The sequence below is a fragment of the Ptychodera flava genome, chromosome 12 (assembly GCF_041260155.1).
Source record: "Ptychodera flava strain L36383 chromosome 12, AS_Pfla_20210202, whole genome shotgun sequence".
Classification (NCBI taxonomy): domain Eukaryota; kingdom Metazoa; phylum Hemichordata; class Enteropneusta; family Ptychoderidae; genus Ptychodera; species Ptychodera flava.
In genome coordinates, this window is record NC_091939.1 from 19,288,321 (window position 1) to 19,313,352 (window position 25,032).

At 38.7% G+C, this 25,032-nt stretch overlaps 2 protein-coding genes across 2 annotated transcripts in view; one reads left to right on the forward strand and one right to left on the reverse strand.

The window, feature by feature from the left end:
- On the reverse strand, positions 1-16,728 carry LOC139145300 (adenylate cyclase type 10-like). Its single transcript, XM_070716349.1, has 25 exons — positions 16,472-16,728; positions 15,853-15,969; positions 12,662-12,799; positions 12,053-12,196; positions 11,572-11,780; positions 11,059-11,116; positions 10,589-10,666; positions 10,413-10,462; positions 9,917-10,073; positions 9,668-9,699; positions 9,435-9,553; positions 9,170-9,246; positions 8,688-8,871; positions 8,061-8,110; positions 7,264-7,426; positions 6,522-6,720; positions 5,712-5,798; positions 5,017-5,297; positions 4,459-4,640; positions 3,675-4,007; positions 2,715-2,793; positions 2,044-2,197; positions 1,802-1,882; positions 1,062-1,103; positions 1-345 (listed from the first exon to the last, which is right to left on the reverse strand). Exons 1-25 carry the CDS (start codon positions 16,533-16,535, stop codon positions 91-93), a joined length of 3,333 nt encoding a protein of 1,110 aa, XP_070572450.1. The 5' UTR covers positions 16,536-16,728; the 3' UTR covers positions 1-90.
- LOC139145301 (GTPase Era, mitochondrial-like) overlaps positions 16,703-25,032 on the forward strand; it is a 13,225-nt gene continuing 4,895 nt past the window's right edge. Inside the window, exons 1-8 of the mRNA XM_070716350.1 lie at positions 16,703-16,820; positions 19,412-19,576; positions 19,803-19,930; positions 20,578-20,655; positions 21,297-21,343; positions 21,648-21,709; positions 22,395-22,507; positions 23,928-24,758. Coding sequence (XP_070572451.1) covers positions 16,727-16,820; positions 19,412-19,576; positions 19,803-19,930; positions 20,578-20,655; positions 21,297-21,343; positions 21,648-21,709; positions 22,395-22,507; positions 23,928-24,758 — 1,518 coding nt within the window. The 5' untranslated portion in view covers positions 16,703-16,726. The remainder of the gene's footprint in view (positions 16,821-19,411; positions 19,577-19,802; positions 19,931-20,577; positions 20,656-21,296; positions 21,344-21,647; positions 21,710-22,394; positions 22,508-23,927; positions 24,759-25,032) is intronic.

Here is a 25,032-nt window from a genome sequence, read left to right on the forward strand (position 1 = left end):
TTTGCCCGGACGGTTTATTTTACACATTTCATGAGTACGTCATTTGAATGTAGTGTTCTTTCACACAATTACATGTTTTCATCTGTTGTATCAATCGAGATGGTACATATGAATGGCACCGGCGATCCCGAAGACTATCAGTCCGAATAAAATGGTGACGAGAAGGCGACGTCGCCATCGTCCACCCTTAACATAGGCGACGTTGCCTTGGTGATCATAGTAAGTGTACTCCGTAAAGCTGTCTTCGCTGCTCTTTTCGCTCGTTTCAGTTTGTTTCATCGCAAGTTCTGCCTTACTGCCACGAACCAATTTGCGAACAGCTCCTCTCCACTTTGTTTGTCGACCCTGAATTGAAACAAGTGGATCAAATATAGGTCATACTCAACAAAATTTACAGCAAATTATGGTACCCGAAAAACAACTCAAGATACAAGGAAAGTAACGAAACAAAACATTCATTAAATTAGCCCAGTCAACGAGTACTTTTCGATGCAGTTGAAGAAATTATGGGAAATTCTTAAGAAGAGAAGGGACTACTCATTAAGTACTCGCTTTCCAGACCTCGTCCTTTGGCTGATGACGCACATCATCTATATGATCAAAGCAAAGTGCGCCGCTGGCGGTGGATATAGATATGACGAGGAGCCCCTTGATGTTTGGTTCTTCAATCTTTGTAAGCGGAAGCGATAAGGTTCAGAAATCGAGACTAGGAATATGTCTACATATCCCCTAGCTCCCAAGGGTAAAGTTAGGGGCCGTATATAATCTGTTGCTGCTGTTACGCATGCGTTCCACCCCCTCCCGCCTCACTTTCTGAGCGGACTACTCAACGAAATAAATATGTCTAAGCTCTCTTCTACCTCCAAGTAGACTACTAATTATGGTTTGCTTAGTGTAACAGCTCCTAGAGATATCATGTAAAATTTATGGTTGTCACATTTCGAAAGTAATTTTGGTATCGACATTTGATACCAAAGGCTAGGCTGAGGATGAAGCGGTCCACACACTGGACTTGTTATTCAGTTCACGTGACCATGATTCGCATTAAGTAAGTTCCATACCTTAGTGCTGTCGCTGAACGTTCGTAAACTCCAATTCAAAGCCTGAAAGTCGATAAAAGACACACCAATTACCAAAATGGAATTGACGCCCCCGGCGAAAATCTGTTATACTGATTTCAGAAAATTAGTCGGGAAGAGACCTCGGCAGAAAATGCAAGATTCCGTTCGGATGAGCAACGGTTACCTTATGTTTATTTGAATTACCAGTAACGAAAATTCTGCAGACACTGATAGACGTTAGGGACTGGACAGAAATATTGAGTGGGAGGGCCGGTGTTTTTCAAAATGATGCTGCGCGAAAAACAGTGACCCTTCAAAAGTGTTTGCGAGAAAACAAGTGACCCTCCCAAATTTTCTGCAGACACTGTGAAAAATGCCACGATATCGTCCCTTTGACAACCCCATATTGATTGAACTTATAATAACAATAGGCCAAACAAGTATTTAAAATATTGCGATGGAATAAAATTGTTATTGTAATCGACGAGTTCTGTTTCATTGCTGTATTTCATAGAAATCTTAGATGTATAACCACGGAAACCATCGCAATATTAGGGAGTTTTAGTTCCCGGAAACCGGAAAATAGAAGTTCGATCAAGCAGCTATGCACCATGATTTGACAAACAGAAGTTCTCAAATGAATTGAAATAAAGCGAAAGAAAAGGATGTCTCTACGTTCCTCTGCAAACATGCCGTTTCCCTGGAGTTTAACAATATCTATTTATTAAAATTACACTCACCAGACCGAGAAGATCATCAATGAAGGCCTGCTGTTCTGTGGACGGATTCAAGTTCTTGGCTTGGGCAAGATATGACATTGCCTGTGTGAATAAAAATCAAAACGATATACAGTCATGACTAGAAAGCATTCTTCATCCAGCCATCGTTAAAAACTATACTTTCAAATGATATCATGGAAAAGGTTCTGCATCTAAAATGATTCAGAGTACGTATGCTATAACCTGTGAGGAGCAAACGTTACCTGCATGTTATGACCGGTAGTAATGGCAATAGAGCCGACTTTGATGAGGTACTGGAGTGTTTTTGCTTTGTTACCAGCAGCTCTCCAGTGACGCACCAGCTGAGGGTACACGGTTGTCAGGTCACTCTCGTCTTTGCCCGTCTCGCTCTTCTCACTAATTATTAATAATATTAAATTCAAGTTAAAGTCAATTGCTTGGTTTGATGATGTATCTTTGATCATGGGTTTTGTGGTTACCAGGGTTATGCTTTCGCATTTTTGCTTGGCTAACAGTAGCAAGGTTGATGTTTTGTGGTAGTTTCGCAGCCTAAGTTGGACACGTGGAAATTTCAGATATATGCATGTTTATAGAATATCCGACTCAATTTCACAGTGATACCTGAATATGTGTTATTTTAACTCACGAATACTTACGGGGCGGGTGAAACTTGATTTTCTAAATTTTCTAAATCCTATAGAAAATTATTAATATCAATGGCTTGTTTTCGTGACTTTGTCCGTCGTGTCGTGCTGACTGAGTTTCAAGCAATGGAAATTCGTGCCTCGCGACTTACACAATCAGTTAGCTACTCCACTGTTGCAGGTACCATGTGACAGGCACACAAATCATTTATGAGGGAAAATGGTCGCTTTTTAAGACAATATGAGGAATATGGTGCCAGGTGGGTTACCTTGACTTGCTTTCAGATCGCTCCAGGTCGGTCTTTGATGACATAAATCCCATTTTGAACTTGTTTATAAATGATTTATCTGTTTGAAAATAACATGTAATTGAGACTATTATGAAGAACATTCACTGACGATATAAAAATAAAACCAGTGAAGTGAATAGTGAACGAACAAAACCTTATAAAGAAAGTTACAAAACGTACGAACAATTATAAATTCGTGAACGAACAAAACTAACAATCATAGAATTTTTACTTTTTAAGCAAATGACTCGCATACAGACTTCATTGTTCCTCTGTTTTTCTTTGCCTTTACTACCTATCAATGAAATGATTTTTTGGCTAAAACGGTTAATCGTTTCTTCCTCAGATATGGTCAATGTGTTTGTTTTTCATCCTGAAAAAACACAATCTTGGCAGAAGTGATAATATCCAGACTCTCTCCCACAGCGCGCCCCCCCTCTCTCTCTCTCTCTCTCTCTCTCTCTCTCTCTCTCTCTCTCTCTCTCTCTCTCTCTCTCTCTCTCAAGCCTTGACAAATATTGAGACAACCACCACAAGAAATACACATAATGTTTGTCAAAAAATCACTAAAAGAGAAATTGCTAGCTTTCCTCTTTACGTTCCCTCCACGTGGAGGACTCAACAACTATGTATTAGTTTTTGTTTGTTTGTTTGTTTGTTTGCTTGTTTTTTGTTTGTTTGGGGGTTGCTTGTGTGTGTGTTTGTTTTTCTTTGTTTTTTTTTAGTATATTTTGCTGATTGTTTGATAGGCTTTGGAAATCTAATGAAAATAAGATGTAGGGACTGGCTCGTTTTCTTCGTCTTTGTTTTGTTCTTCACATTCGTCCTATATTGGCATCGTGTCCCTAGAGACGAGATGATAGCAAACCCGAGAGCCATACATTACGAAGACCGAGCACATCTTCCAACATCTTATTTACATCAGGTTTGGTCTTTTACCTTCTTGCTTGTCCTTCAGATAGCATTCCTCGAGAAACGTGGCCACTCTGCCATGTAGTTTCTTTCGCTGGCTCTCTGTCAACAGAGAATAGGCACATTCCTGCATCAGACCTGTTCTGAAACGAAGGGTGTTCTGATCACTTTCGTAGTCCACATAGTCCATGAGGTTGGCCCTCACCAGGTTGTTGATGGACGCCATCACCTTCTTCGCGTTGGAGTTTGGAACGACTTTCAATAGCAGGTCTCGCCCCATGGACATGCCTATCACCGCTGCACACTTGACAACCATGCGATCGCCAGCATTGAGTCGATCGACTTTTGCAAGAAGCATACCTATATAGGAGGAGCATATTTGGAGAATTTGGATGAAGTTATGCCACCGCATAACCAACGAAGTGATTAAGTATGATGCAAATTTATGTGTTTCTATCATTGATACCAGTAAATCTAACGCTCGAGACATGCTTTTTCAGTTAATATGTACGACACTTTCTGTGAGACAAATTCTAGAATATGACAGCGAAACATTACGCGACTAGTATGGCCGACTGAAATATTTAAAACATATTGTCGAAACCTTGCGATTCATAGCAGCGGGGAATTATGTCTCACTAAAAGTAGTATTAGCGATAAATTCATTCTTCTGCACCATAGTATACAAGTATTTCATAACTCCCGTTTGTCTTATAATCTCTTCGTTATGATAACTTCCTACGGTAAAATACCGAAGATCAGATATGTGTAAAAGAGACCAACTACTATATTTTAAGGTGGGATCGCTGACCTTTCAGAGAATCTGGTACAGGCAATTCATTGAGTTTGACTTTGGGTGTAACAATACAGATATACTGGCTGCGGTCCATACTGGTTGGGTCAGGAATTATTTTCAGTTTGTCAGTCGCCTTCAGCTCGCTCACCAAGGCCTCCACCCAGGACGGTAACCCATGGCTACGTGTCTCGAGAATTCTGAAAAGGAAACAGTTCCGTGAAGTTAGGTCAAACTTTTTCCTCGCACTGTCACTTTTTTGAATAATGCAAGTTTTACGGCATTTTACATTTCAGTGGCGAAGTTGAACGGTACACAATGGGGCGGGACATATTTAAAACTAAACCAAGCCCTCTCAACATCCGATTTAAGTAAACCCCTGTCATGTGCATTTCCAATATGGCGGATGCACCCAAGACAAATTATTCAGAAAGGGTCGATTGTGCTTTAGTGTTTGCTTGATATTTTTTGTCGTAGTAATTGTGTGTGAGTCTTCACATCAAATTACAATCTTCAATCCAGATAGTAGCCTATTGATAGAAATTTCAGACGGCCAAGAAAAGCATTGATGCTTACTTGATAAGATCCAAAGGCACCTTGACAACATCAAGGAATTGACATGCGAGGGGTTCCATATACTGAGGCTCCAGTCCGCACAACTTAATGTGCATTGTAAAGTTATTGTTAAGTATATCCAGAGCGGCTTTGCATGGCTTCATGTTGGGCGGGAAAGGTCTCATGGTCATGACGCACACAGCGTTGGAGTCGGCTGCCAGATCACCGAGAAGTTCCCAGGACTCGTTGTCGATAAAGTGGGCGTCGTCGATGGCGAAGATCAAACAATGCTTGGTAGTAACCTAAGGAAAAGATGAGAAAATGCGTATACATACATCTAATTGGGCCTAGGGACGCAATTTTGCCATATTCAACAACATAAATCAGCCTAAATGTTCGTCTCACGAATGTTCATGAAACTTCCATTTGATAGTGTTACTGTTCGCCATATACATGTAGAACAAGATAATATAGCCGTTCAAAAACTAAATTTTAAAACTAATGAAAAGTAATTTTGAAGGAAAGCTTAATGGGAAGCTTTCCGTTCGACTTACGGGAAAAATTGTGTCGTTTAAAACATGAAGATACATTCACACAGGGAACACACAAACGCACATAAGTACATGGCCCAGGCCTACACTTTTAAGTTTAAATAGTTTCGTAGTTCATAGGATCAAGGCGGGGAAATTAAGCATTTCATAATGTCGTCAACATACCTGGTGGACAAGCTTGACAAGAAGATTCTTTAATTCCATATCCCGTTTTGATGTACTCATGTGAGCGAATTGTTCGCCGTAGGGAATCTGGAATAAAATAAGTTGGAACACGGCTTGTTTTACTGGTGAGTTTTTTATTGGTTCTACACAATTTTCGAAAGATTCAAACTATACCTAGAATGCCTAATATTCATCAGTGTTTCATCCAGGATGGCGTCAACAAGGGGATTTTCCCCCTTTACCAGAAAATTTAGGGGGGATTTCACCAGTTCTTATGTTCTACTTGTATCTCTAACATGTGACCAACACCATTTTATGGGGGGCTGGTCCCCCTTGAGAAATTACCAGGGGGTGCCAACATGTAAACAGAGGGGGAATCCCCCCGTGGCCCTCTCTAGATGAAACACTGCCTAATATTCATCAATACCTTCACTTTTTAATCATAAACTAGGTGTGTAGGCACTAATGCAGTGAAAAATGCTTGAGGCTAAAAAATATTGTGTATTCCCGTTAGCCTGCCTTCAGGAAACAGGGCAGGATAATTTGATTTCTTTAAAATTTTAAACGGGTGCGACCCATCAAAAACGGCAATTTTGGCAAAATTGTGCGTAAATTTTACAAGTTCGAAAAAAGTTTAGGGTACGTCAGGTTACTGTAAACACATATTTCTATTTTGTCTTATGTCTGCCAGCACGGGGAAAGATATACTCGCCAATTCACACATTTCAAAATTTAGTCATCACCCGGAGGTTTTTATTTTGCTTTTATATCATTAGCAAGTGCATGAGATATAACAGCGGGGAAGTGTACCTGGAGACCAAGCAAGTCATTCAACAGACACAGATTGTCCCTCACGCCTTCAGCCGCGGCATCCACTGCGTTGAACAGAACCTCCTCTCGCTGCAGGTGATTGGTGCAATTGTCCATGTGGAAGAGGATGAGCAACAGCCTCTTGATGGTGTAGTACGGTGTACCGGAGTCGTTCATCCACAGAGGACACGATATTACCCTAAAAATGTGCAAAGTAAAAACCAAAGTCAAATCAAAATTGAAAAAAGGCAAGTACAAACAACAGACTCTACCCCTCGCCTAAGATTCTAGCTTATTCCATGACATTCTGCAATAACAATGGACGACTTTTAAAAGTTATACTTAATGTTTGATAAAGTTCTTGCTCAATATAAAACTTTACCCATGAAACGGTACCGAGAAATCTCTAATCAGTAGCCGTCTTAAAGCTTCTACTTGTGGTTCCGTATGCTGCAAATAATTATCGGTGTGCGGTGAATGTAGTTATTCGAGTTACCCAGTTGACGTTGCCCTATATTTTACTGTAACGTACGTGACGAGGACAACCTTATAGAATAAGATATTCCAGCGGTTTTCTGAAAGGATAGGATATGGCGGCCGGCGCCACATGACAGAAGGCGAGTTTTCAAGTGAATGGTTCGGTGTGTATATTAGCAGACCTTTCATTTGTAAACTGTAGAAACACATAGTATAATACAGTGCATATTTCAACCATTCCACGCCATCCACTCTCTTTACTCACTTGTGTCTCCGCTGAATCGCCTCATCGGTGGCTGACATCAGAACCCGTGTCTTCCCGACACCTGGTTCACCCTCGAAGATCACGAAGCGACGATGACTTCTCTCACGATGGTCCGTGATCAGACGCAAGGCAGAACTGAACTGTGACATTTCGTCTCCGTAACCTAGACCAGAAATGGAGCATGGACAATATAAGGAAGAGAACAGAATTTGCAAATTGGAAGTTTGAGAACCACTCTAGCGTGGCTCTTGACTGTAAATATATTTCACCAGTATAGTTTGTTCATCGTCCACTACAGTGCGGAAAATTATGCTATTTAGATTATAACATGGAGTCATAGAGAAACCAAAAGTACAATCTGAATTTTAAGAACAATTGGCCGAGTTTTAGTGTATATAACCTTCAGGCAAAACCGCTTTTGCTTGTAAAACGGAAAGGAAATAGACCAGAGATAAGTTGGCTGATAGCGAAGCAATATTCGAGTCGGATTTTGCAGAAAGAACAATAGTACAGAAAGAAGTTAAAGGCATCGACAAACTGCATGTAGGATAAACAAATAACAGATAATTATCTTTTTAAATTTCAGGAGGTTTAGATTTTAATTGATAACGGATTCTAGGCTATCCATAGTATGTCATGTACATTTCATGGTCGCTTCTAATCAGATTCATACAACATTCAACCACAAGCAAATTGGCTCTCTTGTACCTCACGGCAAAAGTAACCGCACTGTCATGTGTTTCTCTTACGTTTTCTCGAATTCAAAGTTTATATTATCTGACTGTGAAAGTACATACCCAATAGTGGATGACCGCTGTCAACTATGTTTAATCCATGCTGGCTCGCTCTGTAAAAATTATGAACAGGAACATGTGAGTTTTAGAGAGAGAAAAATCAAAACTTTCCGTTTCATCAGCACAATCACAACGGTAAGAAACTTCCGACCCAGCAAAATCGAAAGAGAAATTACATCCGTTTTGTGTACTTTTTTATGTTGGTTTTATTTTCATTTCTAGAAATCGCTTCTTCAGACAGATAACCACTGAATCACAGCACTCACCGTTAGAAAGCATATAGTGTTTGAAACGCCACATTGTTTTGTCCACGGTGTATGAATAGATGTTGTTTAGGCATGCGATTCTATTGATAATGCATTATTATCAACGATGGCTACATACATATTCACAGATCGCGGACCTTACAATCTGTAACAAACAGTCCAAAAACTTCATAGGCCTAGAAAGGTAAAGTTTCCGATGAGAAACCATAAAGTTGAAGTTGGCATGGTTCCAGGGATCGTTTTGTCTAGACAAACGAAATTATCCGAACATGTTATTTATATACAAGTTAGTTTCGTACGTATGTTTAAAAACTTATTAACTTTTATATTTGTGTTCAATCGTTTTGTAAATATATTTTATTACCTTTGATTTTCCAGGTAGTGTCTAATAATACCGGCCTGTTTAACTCCTTTCATTTCTTTGATCGGAAGTTGTTTGAAGCAGTAGTCACCGAGCTTGGACAGTCGATAGGTTTCGTCATCGGTCGCAATGAGTCCTGGGTAATGCATCATCAGTCGCGCCGCCATATTCACTTTTCGTCCAATCACTATCATAGAAGATTGCGTTGTATGTGAACAGATGAGTTACAATGATATCGTCATGTCTTTCTGGTGTACTAATGAAAGCAGCTTACTTTATACGGATGAGTTTATGTAACTTTTTTTAAACTGACAGGAAATCGAAAATCTGTCACTCAAAAACTTTTGCACAATTGTTCAATGTGTCTGGACTGGAGTTCCGTCACAACATCATGACTTTACACACAGTTTCTCTGTTTGTTTGTCTTTACTAGTTGATAAAATCACAGATTTCTGAACTCCAAAGCAAAGTAAGTTTTCCCTTACCTGTGTATTCACACCTATCAGGGTGACCGACTACGCCTGTGAATACATTACCGGTTGTCACTCCGACTGACGCCCGACTGTGAATATGTGAGTGGAATGATAAGTCATAAAGGAAGGTAGGAAAAGTCTTGAAAATTATCACAGGGACTCTCGGAACGAAAATTGAAATGGCTATATTGAAGATCAAAAGTGGAATGAAAAACATCCATAGTCACTGTTGACATTTGCTACATTTGGTAATCCGTTAAATATTGACTATACTTACGTCACTTTGCGCACTTTCCCAAGTCTTTCTCTGATCCTATGTGAACACTGCAAGGCGTGAGCGCATTCGTTTTCGTGCTTGTACCCGGGAAGTCCAAATATCACAAGGAATGTGCAGCCCTGGAAAATGAAAGGAAGAAGGTGATATCAAGCGTGAGCAGTTCCAGTATTCCAGGCAAAGAAAGTACCAACGCAGGGAATAATGACGTCAACTTACGCTATTGGTATACTTACCTTGTCAAACATGAATATTTTGTTGAGGCTGCCTGTCAAAAAAAAAAAAGAAAGATCAGTCAGGATTCGTTCTTTTTTGCGATGCATTTATTCTCTACAACATTCCGAATCATTTAATTGTTTTGACTAGATTTTCTTGAAGAAAACGAAGTCAAAAGGAGCTTGACAATAAATAATAACAACTTTGTATGATTCCAAGTTTTGGCGTCCGGAATTCACACTTTTACAGTTTGAGTACCAGGTGCATACCTTGAAATTGGTTGACCGTTTCCAAGATGGCGTTAAACGTATCCTGAAGGATGAAGCACTCTTCCTCTTTGGGTACATTGTCCAGAGTCAGGTTGATGAAGACGATGGAGACCTGACGGAGCTCGCACAGATATTCCAGTGGTTGCTGTTCCTCGATCTATGGTGATTGTCGAAAACAAAACAAAATAACGTCATTCAAGCTCTCTAACAAGTGATGTCACCTCTTTTGGGTAGAGGGGTTTCCATGGTCACAGACGAAGGGAAAAAGTGACTAATGTAGGTATTTCATCTCCGTATAGTCGATTCATTTCAGAAATAGAATCTACCCCCTTGCGTACTTTTTGAATATCTTTACATGGGATTATGAGATAATGCGCCCGCTCTATATGCAGATCAGACAGATCAGAAAAAGAAAAGACATGAAGAGTACACAGAGTTCTTTCCGTAATTGACAGAGTTTGAAATATCAAGTCGTCAGTGCAGTCACAAAGTTTACCTTGTGCATGACGGGGGTTGCTATGTATGGCTCCAACATTCCTTTACGTACTGTAAAAAATGAATAAAAAATCATATTAATTCATATATTAATATCAAAAATAGTTATGAGTCAACTCTTTGGGATGATTGAGTTTATTTCTACAGTGAACCGTGTTTGTATGAGATGATACTTACCGACTGTACTAATGTTTTGGCGTTTCCTAGGCAACGATGCATTGAATTTCCCTGATTTTTTCTTGCTTAGTTTGGTTTCTGTTATGCAAAAGTGAGAAAAGTAAACTTGTATTTTCATTTCTTCAAATTAATACGAAATTATGATTAAGATTTTCGATGTACCTAACATTTGTGAATGAATGAAAATAGCCGAAACAAGTAAACCGAGAAATGTGAAACTTGAAAGTTAAAATTCAAAATGTGCAACACACATAGACAGACCGACAGATAGGCAGGCAGGCAGACACACAGACACATTGCGCGCGCACTAAAAATTAGCATCCTTGATCATTCACAATAACTGACGATATTTAGTTTCCATGGCTCGTACTCCTATCCTTTCAGTTTCGTTCTAAAACCTGAAAGCCGATAAATAATACAATCAGATAGAAGACAGAGCGTCATGACATGAGTCAATGAGGTCAACTTACTTTCTTTTGATGGCCTTACACCGAAAACTTTGGCCCACTCTTTGTCCGTGCGGATAATCTAAAAAAAGCAAAGCCAGATTTTATGTTGAAAGGACGTTAAGTGTCATTCACAAAGATTCTCACCAACCGTCCGTTACATGAAAACTCTCTTGTTATCCAATTTAGCTTCAATAAAGTGATGATTTCATTGATAGACTTGCATTCTTTTAATAATGCGAACTAGAGTCGACAATTTTAAAATGATTTTCTTCCCACTGCTTAAAACTTACAGATATCGACAATCTCATTTGCTATTGGCTGTGTTGTTCCGAGCTTGACAGACAAAGTAAGGTGACCCGATGAATTATTGCAGGTTATGATATTCCTGCGCATGTGATCACTTTCAAAACAGAATGTCGATAAACCCGCGTCATGTTCATCGACGAAGTTTAACCGCAAGGTATCAACATTATCAAAAGAATGAAAGGACTGCAAGGCAAAATGACCATTTTTATGACAGAAATGTCTTCAAACCTTGACGTGTTTTGAGTCCTCCATGAGCGCAAATTTGGCGAGCTCCTTGTCGGGTAAAACTTTCCACGCTTTCGGCGACAAGACGACCAGACCCGGACTGGCTGCGCCCTCTGCGTTTCTGACGTTTTCAATGCAGGATCCTGACATGACAAATTGTTGGGTCTCCTGGTTACCAAGGAAAGTGATGAATAGCGGACCGGCTGCAATACCTTGACGGAGAAAGACACGATAGTGAGGCTGAAGATAATGATGACAGTGTTAATGCTGTTGGCGTTGTTTTGGCGGTAATCATGATGATGATGATGATGATGATGATGATGATGATAATTGCGACAACGACACAGGTGTTGGTGATTGTGATAATGACAAGATCACGCCATTGACAATAATCTTATGTGGGTGATATATATATATATATATATATATATATATATATATATATATATATATATATATATATATATATATATATCTCAAATACCTATTTTGACTCTTAGCTGGACTCCAACTTCAGTGTCCCAATCATCACACTTGTCCTGAATATTCAGGCCACATCTCACAGCGCTAGCCAATCCATGGAGTACAGTCTTGACTGAGGTCTCCCAAAAGGCGAGGATGGCGTCGCCTGCAATCATCGATAAATTAAAACGAGTTTGAATCAAGTTGAACCGTACAACACTTGACGCGGACATGTAAAAGATCGACATATAGAACTACAGAGACTCATTCCCCTCTTCCAATAAAAAGAACCCCTTCTGTTGTTGTTGTAGTTGCATTAGTCTTTCATCTAAATTTCCCGACCATGAGGTTGTTGTTTGCCGTAAGCAGAATGCAACAATGTCACAAACAGAACAAACAAGGTAAGTATTGATAGATTTAACTTAAAAACTCTAGCATGTGAACCGCTCAAAGTTCATCATGCTAAAGATGTGATATATCCAAAATGAGATTACTGCTGTTGCATATATATATATATATATATATATATATATTATATATATATATATATATATATATATATATATATATATATATATATATATATATATATATGATAGGTCAGCTGATGGAAAAAACAGCAACATCATACCTGCAAATTTGATCACATCGCCCTCAAAGTCTAGCACGTTTTCGACGATCGCACCAATGTATTCGTTGAGTGTCTTTGTCAGTGCGTCGGCGCCTTTCTTTGGATCGGCGCTGTACTTCTCGCATAGTGCCGTGAATCCTGCAGTGGAACCGATGCAATCGAACAGAATGAATATATGAAAAACACATCGCACAAAATACAAGATAGACAATTGAATGCTTTTTTACATATTCTTAGAATACAAAAAATCAGTCTCGTAGTTCACAATACTTGGATAATTCCGTTTTACGAAAGACAAGGATGACCATCCCGACGGATTCTAGTTCATCGATAAACATTAATATATATATTTTTTTTTAACATTTTTTTTTATTTCGAGTTCTTCCCTTTTTACAACAGATGACTTAGATGAAAAAAAGAAAAGAAAGAGAATACATACACATACATTATGCTTCTACTTCTGATAAAGGAGTCATGCATACTTCAAAATTCGACCATTTGTCTAAAAACTTTCTGTAGCTCTCATTTCTTTTTGCAATGTAAAGTTCAGTCTGCTTTGAAGTTCTAATATTTAACTTAACTAATCTTAAAGAAGGGATAATCTTCTTAATTTTACAGTCAAAAATTGTTTTCTTTACTATCAATAACAAATAATTTAGAAGATCGGAGAAAGAGGTGTCACACAGCAAAATTTGTTTAGCGGATAGCTTTTGTGGGGCTTCAGTCGAAACACCCCATAACAAAACAAAACCATTCCAAATACACTGGATACTCTCACATTCAACAAAAAGATGCATCAAGGTCTCTTCTACTCGTTCACAAAAGGTACAAAGACTACTCTTTGTACGAGGAGGGTTCATTCTGTACAGTCTTCTGTTTGTATAAATCAAATTGTGTACTAATTTCCATTGAAAGTCTTGTAACTTGGATTCTAGAGACACTTTAAAGGGTAACAAAAATATTTCTGGCCATTCCTCTGTATCAATGGTGAACAAATGTGAAAAATAAAATTTACATTTTGCTGGTATGAAATATTTGGATGAAAAATGCTTTCTAATATCTCTTACTTTGCAGCTAGATAAGCAAACAAACTTTGTTTTGAGAAAGATTCCAATTGGCAATACTGGTCTTACTAGCACAGAGTCACATTTTTTCCACTTCAATGGAATGGCATCGAGAATACCCAACCAAAACATAAAATGGTTTAAATTACAACCAAGAGCTTTAAAATCAGCTTGATTTTTGAATTTAGAATTGTTCCCAAAAGTATCTGATAAAAAATAATACCTTTTTTGTACAGATATGGATGAAAAACAAATTTGTTATCAATAAGAATATTCGCATTATTTCATATAACCTGCTCCACTGGAGGAGTGAAGGAAAATGGATTGATTTCCTGCCAACAATACAGCATACTTTCATAGAACTTTGGAAGCCAAATGGGCAACATTTTAACATCACATCATATTAATATCAATATATTTTCTAAAGTAAGAAAAAATAGCTTCCAAGGATGATTGACAGAGTCAGATAGATAATTGAATCCATGAAATTCTATATGCCTTATACAATGAAAAAATATCAATCATGTTGATGCCACCTTCCCCTATGTTACCAATTAAAGTATTCCTACTTACCCTATCTGGACCATTCCACAAAAATTTATGAATAATACCATTAATTAACTTCAGATCACTAGTTTTAATATTTATCATATTGAAGATATAAAGGAATTTGGGAATAACAAGGGTTTTAATAATTTGCACTTTGCCAATCAATGTAAGACCTCTCATTTTCCAGAATTAATCAACGAAGTTATCGACTTCAAAGGGCTGTAATATTTTCCTTATAAGCTTTGTCCGTGTCATAGGAAAAATGGATTCCCACAATCTTAAGTGGTTGTTTTGGCCAGGAATTACCAAAGGGATGATCAGATCGGTTCCTCCACTTTCCCAACCACAATGCCTCCGTTTTGCTAAAATTAACTTTAAGACCTGAAGCAAACTGAAACTTTTTAAGAATAGAGAGAAGATTTAAGGTAGATTTCTCATCAGCTAAGAAACATGTGAGGTCATCTGCAAATGCAGAATTCTTTATGGTCTCGCCTAACACACTTATCCCTTTAATATTAGAGTGTTGATTTATACCAACAAGAAGCGCTTCCAAACTAAGGACAAAAGCGCGGGTGAGAGAGGGTCACCCTGTCGTACACCTCTTTGAATACTGAAAAGACCTGTACTAATACCACGATTTAGGACACAGCTGGAAGGATTTGAATAGAATGTCTTAACCCAGTTTATAACAGAAGAACCAAATTAAAAGTACGTAGAGATTCAAACATGAATTCCCACTCTAGGCTGTCAAAGGCTTTTTCGAAATCTATGGCTAAAAGAATACCCGGAAGATCACACTGTTTTGTGTACTCCATGACACCTTCAATAACCCGAATACAGTCACCTATGGAGCGACCTTTTGTAAAGGCAGACTGGGTTTTATTAATAATACTTGGTAAAACTTTCTCTAAACGTTTGGCAATGCATTTTGCACCAATTTTATAATCAAGATTTAACAATGTAATTGGACGCAACTTTTTGATTTGACGCTTGTCTTTACCTTTTTTTCTATAAGAGTTATCACTCCTTGCTTTTGAGAGGAAGACAATTCTCCCTTAGAATAAGCAAAATGTAAAGCATTCACCACATAAGTACCAATAAGCGGCCAAAACCTAAGATAAAATTCTTTAGTAAGACCATCGTTTCCTGGCGTTTTATTTTTTGGCATGCTCTTCAGAGTCGCTGAGGCCTCATCAAGAGAAATCAGTCCCTCACAGGACTTCTTATCTAAATAACTGAGTTTAGGTAAAGTAATGTTGTGTAAGAACTCTTTACAGGAAGATTGGTCAGTTTGTTGAGACTTATATAGCTGTACATAAAAGTCTTTTATCTCATTCATAATGATTTTAGAGTCTGTAATTATTAATATTTAATTAATTAATTATTAATATTATTAATATTTACTTTTGTAAATCATGTCGTAAATCATGTCGTCACGAAAAAAAATTTGTAATTTACGGTACTGTGGCCGTAGGAATTCGTTTCATGAACATCTCTTTCGTTTTCACAAGACCGGAGGAAATTTCACATGATATGCGTGACATTGGAAATACTACCCGAAAAAATGCAGCGTCTTACCGGAAACGTCCACAAACATCAGAACACCGAACATCTGATGGGCATGGGGCAACTTCTGCTGAAGACCCTGGCTTATAACGATGTCCGGTACATGGCTTATTAGCTGACTGCTGTAATCTAAAGGGGGAAATCTCTCCATCAAAATTGGCGCTCTAACACAATATACTTCACGCTGAAGTAGAAGTTTCTGACTGGAAATCGTGGAAAACAAGATTTCTTCCGAAGTTTTATCTCTCTTTGTTTTTCTCTCTTTCTCGTGAATAAGGTTTAACTGCTATATTTTAGGGAGAATAAACAGAAGCCGGGCTGAAACAAGTAGTATTTTCGTAGACATTCCACAAAACGCTTGCTCTAGTTTCCTAAACTTGGATGCGGAGGAACATTCGCCGTAGGCCGAGGACTAGAGATTTTAGCGTGTTTTTCCCCAGACAGAATAAAATCATACAATGTTTTGTGAAAACTTCAACGAACACGATTAAACAATATTTAACGTATCACACCTGGTAGCATAACGGCATAGTTTCGACGATGGGGACATTGCGCTTGTGAAGGAATACCTTCATGCGATATGTGCAACGTCGGCCAGAAAAAGTATAATAAGTTCGATATCATCACTTACCCTCTCCTTTTACCACTTTACTATCGGCTTTTGGTTGTCCAAAAGCCTTCTTCTGGGTAAACATTTTGCCGTTAAAGGTGTGCTTGATTTTATGTAACTGTCATCTTTGTGATGTACCCGCAAAAGTTTATGACTCTGAACAATACCACTGGAGAGAATGCATTTTCCCATAGTGCAGCGCGCCCATTGTGTCGTAACTCATTTGTTCTTTCGTTTGTCATGTGACGAAGTTCAAAGGTCATTCAGGTAAACAAAATGGCTGCTGCCATGCTTCCACGAGCCTTGATTTGTTGGCGACGAGTTTTTCCCAGTCCCGTCATTTACACGAGAATGCCAGGCCCGAGACGAAGTAAGAATAGAGATTTTACAAAGATTTTACAAGAAGTCACTACTTTTCACTATTTCAAGATTTGTCGGAAGACATTTTGCACGATTGGCACCCGTTATTTTTAGTGGCGCATCTTGTCTCAATCATAGTGCATTAGTGCCACGGGAACTGCAGTCATAGAGTTATCTTTGTGTGGCAGTGCTGTACGGCTACGCTTCCCACAACATAGAGCCCTGCCACGCAGGGCTGTCTCTTAGCCCTGCATACGATGCTGTGTGTTTCCGGAGTTGTACGACCGTCGGAGGCCGTATAATACCGGGAACACACAGCATCGTACGTAGGGCTGTCACTTCGCTGCAAAATTGTAGCTCCTCTACGGTGAGGCGGTCGGTGAGTTTTGGTTTTTGCAACCTCGCCCACCTAGGACCGTGGATCTACATAGCTGCAAACATTGAGCGTGGGGCGTCAGTGTTTGTGGGAGCCGCCATTACCGGAAGTTGGGGGTCCTACTAATTACTGCCCGTGACTGCCCGTAGCTGCCCGAGGACTGCCCGAGGAGCAAGTAGGCCTAATTTCGCCAATTTTAACACTAAGCCAATAGCTTGAACTTATATTATGCCTAGCTAACCAAAAATATCATTGATTTAGTGTTTTCTTTAGCGGCTTTAGAACCCGAAAGATGCCGGGCTTTCGACGAGAAAGACGTCCCCGGCTTGATTGTGAGATCATACCATTCAGTGCAGGGGTGGTAGGCTATCAAGCTGTACGCACTCGGCGAGGTTATTGTACCACCTCTCGGACTAAATGGTATGATCTTACTATCAAGCTGCGGATGTCCTTCGAGCGGGGCCGTCTTCAGAGTTCCAAAACCGTCGGAGAAAACATCAGGTTAACGCCAAATCAATGATATTTTTGGATGGCTGGGCATGATTTAAACTGAACCTATTGGCCTAGTGTTAAAATTGGCGAAATTTGGCTCACTTTTTCCTCGGGCAGTGCTCGGGCAGTTCTCGGGCAGTCCTCGGGCAGCTACGGGCAGTCACGGGCAGTAATTAGTAGGACCGGAAGTTGGTAATGACGGCTCCCAGAAATGTTTCGGAACGCGATCGTCGTGTTTGAACAAATTTCAAACCCCATAAATGACAAAGTTAGTGCAGTATACTGTTTAGTCTTCAGTAGTGATAAATCGGTACGACCAAATGCAGTAAATATGTTGCATTCCACATCAACACGCCTGGTCGAGTGGGGTGCGCTTATATGATACTCCCCAGGGCCATCGGCCTTGTAGCGCTACTGGTGAGCGAAGTCGCAAAAAACAAAAATCACCGACCGCCTCACCGTAGCGCTACAATTTTGCAGCTTTAGATCTACAATGCCGAAGGCCCTGAAGCGTTCAAAATAAGCGCGCCGCACATGGCGCGGCATTTTGATGTGAAATCCCACATATTTACCGCATTTAGTCATACCAATGTATCACCACTGAAGACTGAACACTATACTACACTAACCTTGTCTATTGTGGGGTTTGGTATTTGTTCAAAACAAAAACGTTTCTGGGAGGCACGCCATTACCAACTTCCGGTAATGGCGGCTCCCAGAAACACGCTCAATGTTTATGGAACGTGTCGACGTGTTTGAACAAATACCAGACCCCATAATAGACAAGGTTAGCGCAGTGTAGTGTTTGGTCTTCAGTAGTGATAAATCAGTACGACCAAATGCAGTAAATATGTGGGATTTCACATCAAAATATTGTGCCATGTGCGGCACCCTTATTTTGAACACAACAGGGCCTTCGGCATTGTGGCTGTACTGATGGGCGAGGTCACAAAAACCAAAACTCACCGATCGCCTCACCTTGGAGCTTGGGCCGACTCGCAGCGATTTCAAAGCTGTTATCCAATTGGTTGGCAGAATCGTACCGTTATAATGAAATAATACAAATAAACTCCCTAAGTTGCTGTGAATAGTGACAATCGACCAATCAGATATAACCTTGCAAACACGCTGCGAGTCAGCCGTGGAGCTTCAATTTTGCAGCTAGGCTGTCACTGAGTCAGTCAGTCTAGCCATGGATTGAGCTAGCTTCATGGTCTATCTTAGCCACAGATGTGCGGGATCTTTGTGCTCCCAAACTCCGTAAGAAAATTTTTCACTCAATACTCAGAGCTCGTGTGCCTTCATCTCCCACTCTTTTCACGTTGATGTGCAGGCACTTCAAATTGATTCATGGAATATTATCACCAATAAATTATTACTGAAATGGTAAAATGCAATGTGCAATCCTGAATTATGTGCCTATCTAGCCCCCTCATGATCTCCATATTTTACTTAAAAAGAAACAGTCCACATCTGTGTGTGCTTCAAATCTCCTCCATGAAAGTGCTGACATGCAGCACGGATACTCTAAAGTAACCGGGCATGCAGCTAAAAGCAACACATAGCTACTAACAATGAGGAAGATTATAATGCTAACAACTCATTTGCATGTCTGTATCATAGTGTTGTTCAGAATGCTGTTTATATTTACTTGTTTATTTGTCAAATCATTTCCGTACATATTGATTTGTCTTTTCATTTATCTGTCCATAAATCTGTATTTTGAACCTCAGTTCCCAACAGAACATATTGGGTCCTTCGATGTCTGTACCACAGTGATGTTTACAATGCCACTGGACCAGAACCCAGAACTGAAAATCCCCAAAAGGGTCATCACCATGAAATCCAGCCATACCAGCCATACAGAGAGCCTCTCAAACCAATGGCCACAAATAAAGGTTTGTACGCGAAATTTAAAAACATTCATATGAAAAGGCAGTTTATGAGCTTAAGTGGTATTGTAAGCATCTACACATACGATTGATAATCTGGATTGTTCTAGTCAAGCTCGATCTTCCATATCTTAATTCAATATTTATTGCCTTGACATGGTCTTTTATTTCTTGTTTGATTATTTATTGCTGTGACATGGTTACCATGAAGCGTACCTGGTTTGTGTTTCAGCCTATCATGAGTTGTTATGCTTACAAATTCCTGACCAACCAGAAAACGCCAAAGTGCTGAGAGTGGCTGTAATTGGTTCCCCAAATGCTGGTAAATCCACACTGACCAATCAGCTCATGGGCAGATGGGTAAGTAGTCAGGAGAACCATATTTCTTAGCATATAGTATTCAAGATTGTAATGAAAATCTGAAAATGTGACAATCCTCATGAAATGTTGAAATTTTTTCAGTTATTAAATCAGATAGTCTCAGACAGCTTTTTATGCAGTTCATCTCTGTAACTGTTGATGCTCTGTAACTGTTGATGCTCTGTGTACAAACAAAGCAGTAATTCAGAGATACTCTGTACAAATTGGAAAAGTGAAATTCATTCATATTTTGAAGAGGGATTTCACAAGTTCATGAAAACAGTACTTTTATTATTACTTTGTAACCTTAGATATTACCAGTATTACACATTTTGTGTATACATTATTCTTTTATAAACATCTCTTTGCCATGAAATTATGGAAATCATGATATACGGTGTTGTGAATCATTTTACCAATGACACTGTTTGTGTGAAAGTTTTTATTTGATATTGTTCAAAGTACCACAGTACTTTCTTTCTTTTGCAGAAATTCCTATGTTGCTCTTGACAGCTTTTGTTTTCATCGAAATGAAAGTGACTAGTGAACTGTGTGAACAAATGTCACTGTGTAGTTAGTTTGTTGCATAACCTTGGATCCCCACCCCTACTTATTGACATGTATGAGCCTTATTATTCTATTTGTAGGTGTCATCGGTTTCAAGTAAAGTACATACAACAAGAAAGAGAACAATTGCTGTATTGACAGAAGGTGAAACACAGATTGTGAGTAGAAATTTCAGTTTTTTGTTCAATTATTGGTGCATTTTCGTCAAAGGGAGCATAGGCTCATCTTGATAAGTTTTACATTTTTCATGGGACACTGTATTTTGAATGCTGTTTTTGTAAAAATATTGACCACTCACAAAAAATTAAGATTCCTGTGACCTGTCTCTGTACTGTGAAGAGCTAAATGTGAATGTATGATTCAATTTGACTCACAAGTATGATTGAACACATCCATATTTAGTTTTGTGATACAGTAATGTATTGTTTTTTTCCCCATCAGTTGTCCTTTATTGTTATGTGCAATTTATCAATCTGAAAACCCTTCATATATTTTCATCGCTCAACTCACAAACAATGCATGTAGGATAGTATTTCCTCATTACACTGTTATTCAGAATTCTCATTGATTTTTGAAGTTTGTTTCTCATTTGTAAACATCAGTCAAAATCATCCCCACCGTCAATTGTAAAGCTTCCATATTATATTGTACTGTACTTTTCCTGGATTTTACAAAAATGTAAAGAAAAGCAAGTGGTCAGCCACAAAGTGTAGTGTCTCTGCACTGGATTGAATCAACAGATTTTTGTTGACATTCTGGTTATTTTGTCCATTATCTGATTGTTCTCTTTTTCATTTAGATTTTCCTGGACACTCCTGGAATGGTTGATCCAAGGAAAGCCAAAAGGTAAATGTCTAGTGACTTCAAAACATGTCAACAGAATGCTTGTTAGAAGTTTGGCCATGCCTGAGATGTAACACCTGGCAGAGAGAGAGTTGATTTTTGTCATGTTTCTACTGTGAAATGACTACAGCATCAACGAGGATTCAGGAACAATAATTATCTGAGTAAACCCCCAGTGTTTATTAAAAATAGGCAGATGTTATAAAATATGTTTTTCCACTTTGTAAACACAGGCAGCTATTTCGACACTCACAAGCATAACAAACTATCACTAATACAATATTCTTATTATTACATATATTTACAGACACAGCTTAGACAAGTCAATGATGTCAGATCCAAGGAATACTATAGAAGAAGCTGATCTTGGTAAGACAAGCATTGGCACTACCAGCTTATCAATGGGAGGATTGATTGAATTTGATGTGGCAGAAAAAAATCTGTGGATCAAATTTTTGTTTCCAGTGCCATGTACATGTAGAACAGGCAGAATGTCATTTGCCGTGGCTATTGTTCTACATACCTATTTTCCAAAGTCTTCTTTTGAAATCTTTGATTTGAATTGATTCATGATCTTTTGAAGAATTCATGTTCACTTCCAAACTCCAGTGATTGGCATAAAGGTGGAATGTGCCTTGGGGACAGAAATTCCTGTGCCTTAGGGACAGATATTTTAACTCTCAAATTTTCCAAAACTTTTCTTATCTACCACTTGTAGAGACTCGTTTTGAAGCTCTTAGAGTAAGCAAATTTTTTGTCGTCTTAGTTTTGTGAAAATCAAAAAATGAAATTTTTCTCCATAGAGTTAATGCAGGGATGGCAGTCATTTTGAATTTCATATATTGATAAATTTAAGGTCATTTGTTTCTCTAGTACCAATTTTGCATAAAGACCTCCGATTGTTGCTCTGATTTGCAAGAGAATGTTTAAAGATTCCTTGTGGAAAGTTTGAGCAAAAGTTGAAGTCTTTCAATTTCAAGGTCGATACTACCTTAATATTATGAAGTCAGTGAGAAAATAAATATTTTGATTTTGTGATCTGTTTACTTTTCAGTACTGGTGATGGTTGATGTGTCTAATAAGTGGACCAGGTATAAGTTGGACACAGATGTACTGTTAACTCTGTACTCCAACCCCACTGTACCGTCCATTCTTGTTCTCAACAAGGTAAACTGGCTTGATAGAGAAAAATCTGCAAATGCATAGACATGCAGAAACAAATTAAATTTGAAATCCAATGGCAACAGATTGACAAACAGGTGGATAATTATTTTTATCAGTTTTAACACAGGATCATGTGGGAGAAATGTAAGAAAGTCAGATATCAAAACATAAAACCACGCAATTACTCACGTGCACATGTATGAAGTAAAGCTAACCCTCAATGAATCACCATTTTTTTATATTTGCTCTAAAATCCTGCATTGCTGCAATGCATTTTGCTCAAAAGAATAACATTATATTCAGGGTCCCTACGCTCTTGGTAAGTCCTTCAAAATCCTCGAATTTTTGGAAGTCCCCTAGAAAATCCTGGAAAGTACCTTGAAAAGGAAATTGAGTTCTGGAAGGTCCTGGAAAATTGGTAATCCAACCACAATTTCCAATATGATCAGCCATGATATATAGAATAATACATAAAAATGATATGTTGTAAAAACTATATCTTGAACATGGTATTTTGGCCCTAAAAAGATCCTTGAAAATTGCTGAAAGAGTCCTTGATAATCCTTGAATATTTAGGGACAGACTTTTGAGTGTATGGATACTATAGGGTTATTCACAACATACGGCCCTGTATGGACGAGGGCTCAGTGAGTGATGTATTGGACGAGCCGAAGGCGAGTCCAATACGTCACTCACTGAGCCCAAGTCTATACAGGGCCGTATTTTGTGTATAACCCTATTATTATACACCTCCCTCCATTAATCGTCCGTATAAATTAATTCTATGGTAAATTTTGAGGGATGCGGCACGCGCGATATGAGTAGAACACGCGCGATCTACTGCTCCGTAGTACACGTACTTGCGTTGGCACAAAGCCAATTAATTTTCAGTGCAGCTCAAGCAAACTTCGCTGAATATTTTCAATTTAATTTGTTTTTTAAAATAAAAATCGATTGCATTTAAACTCAGTGTTGTGTTTAGCATGTTTTAAACCTTATACTACGAATACATTTTGGTGGAAGATGTTATTACGTCTATAACTCTCCGTAAAATAGTTTGTTTACATCCGATAATCGCTAGGTCAAAGGTCAAACAGGCGTGTCGCACGTCTCCCGTATTCAGGACTCCGCGTACTATACAAAATACGGAAAGTTATTGGACGGTCAAACTCCCATATGTTACAGCAGTAGGTGTATAATAATGTATATTATGTTTTGTGCATTGGTGAAGATAATCACAATGTCCACAAAGAAAAAGCCAAGTAGACTTAAAGTCCCTCCTGTGGTGGAGAAACTATGGGGTAATTTGTAGTCCCCAACATATATTACTTTATTTGTTATTTTATTTGTTATAATACCACTGGCACAGTTTTCTGAAGATTCAAAACAATAAAACAAGTTGTCAATTTCTTTGTTTTTTCAGATTGACATGGTGAAAACCAAGCACATGCTTTTAGGATTGACAGCTCAACTCACAGAGGGCATCGTAGGCGGTCAGAGCTTTGAAGTAGACGACTCCACTGCAAAGCTACTAGGATCTCCCAGCAAGAAACAACACATGAGTTTAAACTTTGTGAAAAAGTTAAACTATCTGGAACAGAAACTTAAGAAGGATAGCGAAAGAAAACTTCAGATGGCTGACCTGAATGTTGGGGATGTGGCTAGAGAAAAGTTGGCCACAGTTTTTAAAGACTGGAAAAAGAAACAAGCGGATAAAATATTGCGGGAAGGTAGAATTGAAGTAGCAGATACTGTGACTGCTCAAAAACTTGCTAGATTGTGGACAGAAAATTTTCCTCACAAGGAAGTTGACAGTAACATTGATGAGAGTCTAAGCATGGGAAATAGCCAGGTGTTTACAAGCAGAGCAGTACTGCCAGACGGTCAACATTCACATGAGGGAAGTGTGGTCGACAGGGGTGAATCTGTTGACCAAGAATCAAATGATAATGTCAGCCAACAGAACGAATCCGCTGATCATGAATTACATGATGAAGTCAGTCTTGATGAACTTCAGAAGTTCCTCAGCAGGGACGATATAGATGAAATCTTGGACCTGAACTTGGATGAGGAGATTCTAAAATCCAAACTTCGAGGGGTTAGCCTGAAAGACATAAGATGGATAAGGCACAGATTGAGGGCAGAGCAAACCAAACGGTTGAAAAGACAGATCAGGAAAAAGAATGGTTGGCCGAAATTTGAAGCTGTGTTTATGCTTTCAGCTTTGGATGGAGAAGGTGCTGATGATTTACAGGTACGTCTGGAATCATAGTTGGCACTTAGTGACCTTTGAACCTCGCCTGAACTTTGATAGATAGACTATTATAGCAACTGGTTATGCAAATGGTTATTTCTGCATATTGTTTTCTTTTGTTTTCTTTCTTGAAACATGTTTTTGTTGACTTAGATGTAAACCAGTGAATAACTGCAATTCTCCAAAAATACTTACTTAAGGTGTAACCCTTTTGAAGTAATCACCAGCAAAAAAAAGAAAATCAACTTCTGTGTGATGTTTATTTTCTCAAAGC

Excerpts from the sequence above, each read along its gene's own strand:
- LOC139145300 (XM_070716349.1), bottom strand. The coding sequence starts at position 16,535 with ATGTTTACCCAGAAGAAGGCTTTTGGACAACCAAAAGCCGATAGTAAA. Across the intron at positions 7,427-8,060 it reads CAGCGGTCATCCACTATTGG|GTTACGGAGACGAAATGTCA; the intron begins GTATGTACTTTC and ends TTTCTGGTCTAG. Across the intron at positions 1,883-2,043 it reads CTACCGGTCATAACATGCAG|GCAATGTCATATCTTGCCCA; the intron begins GTAACGTTTGCT and ends TTATTCACACAG.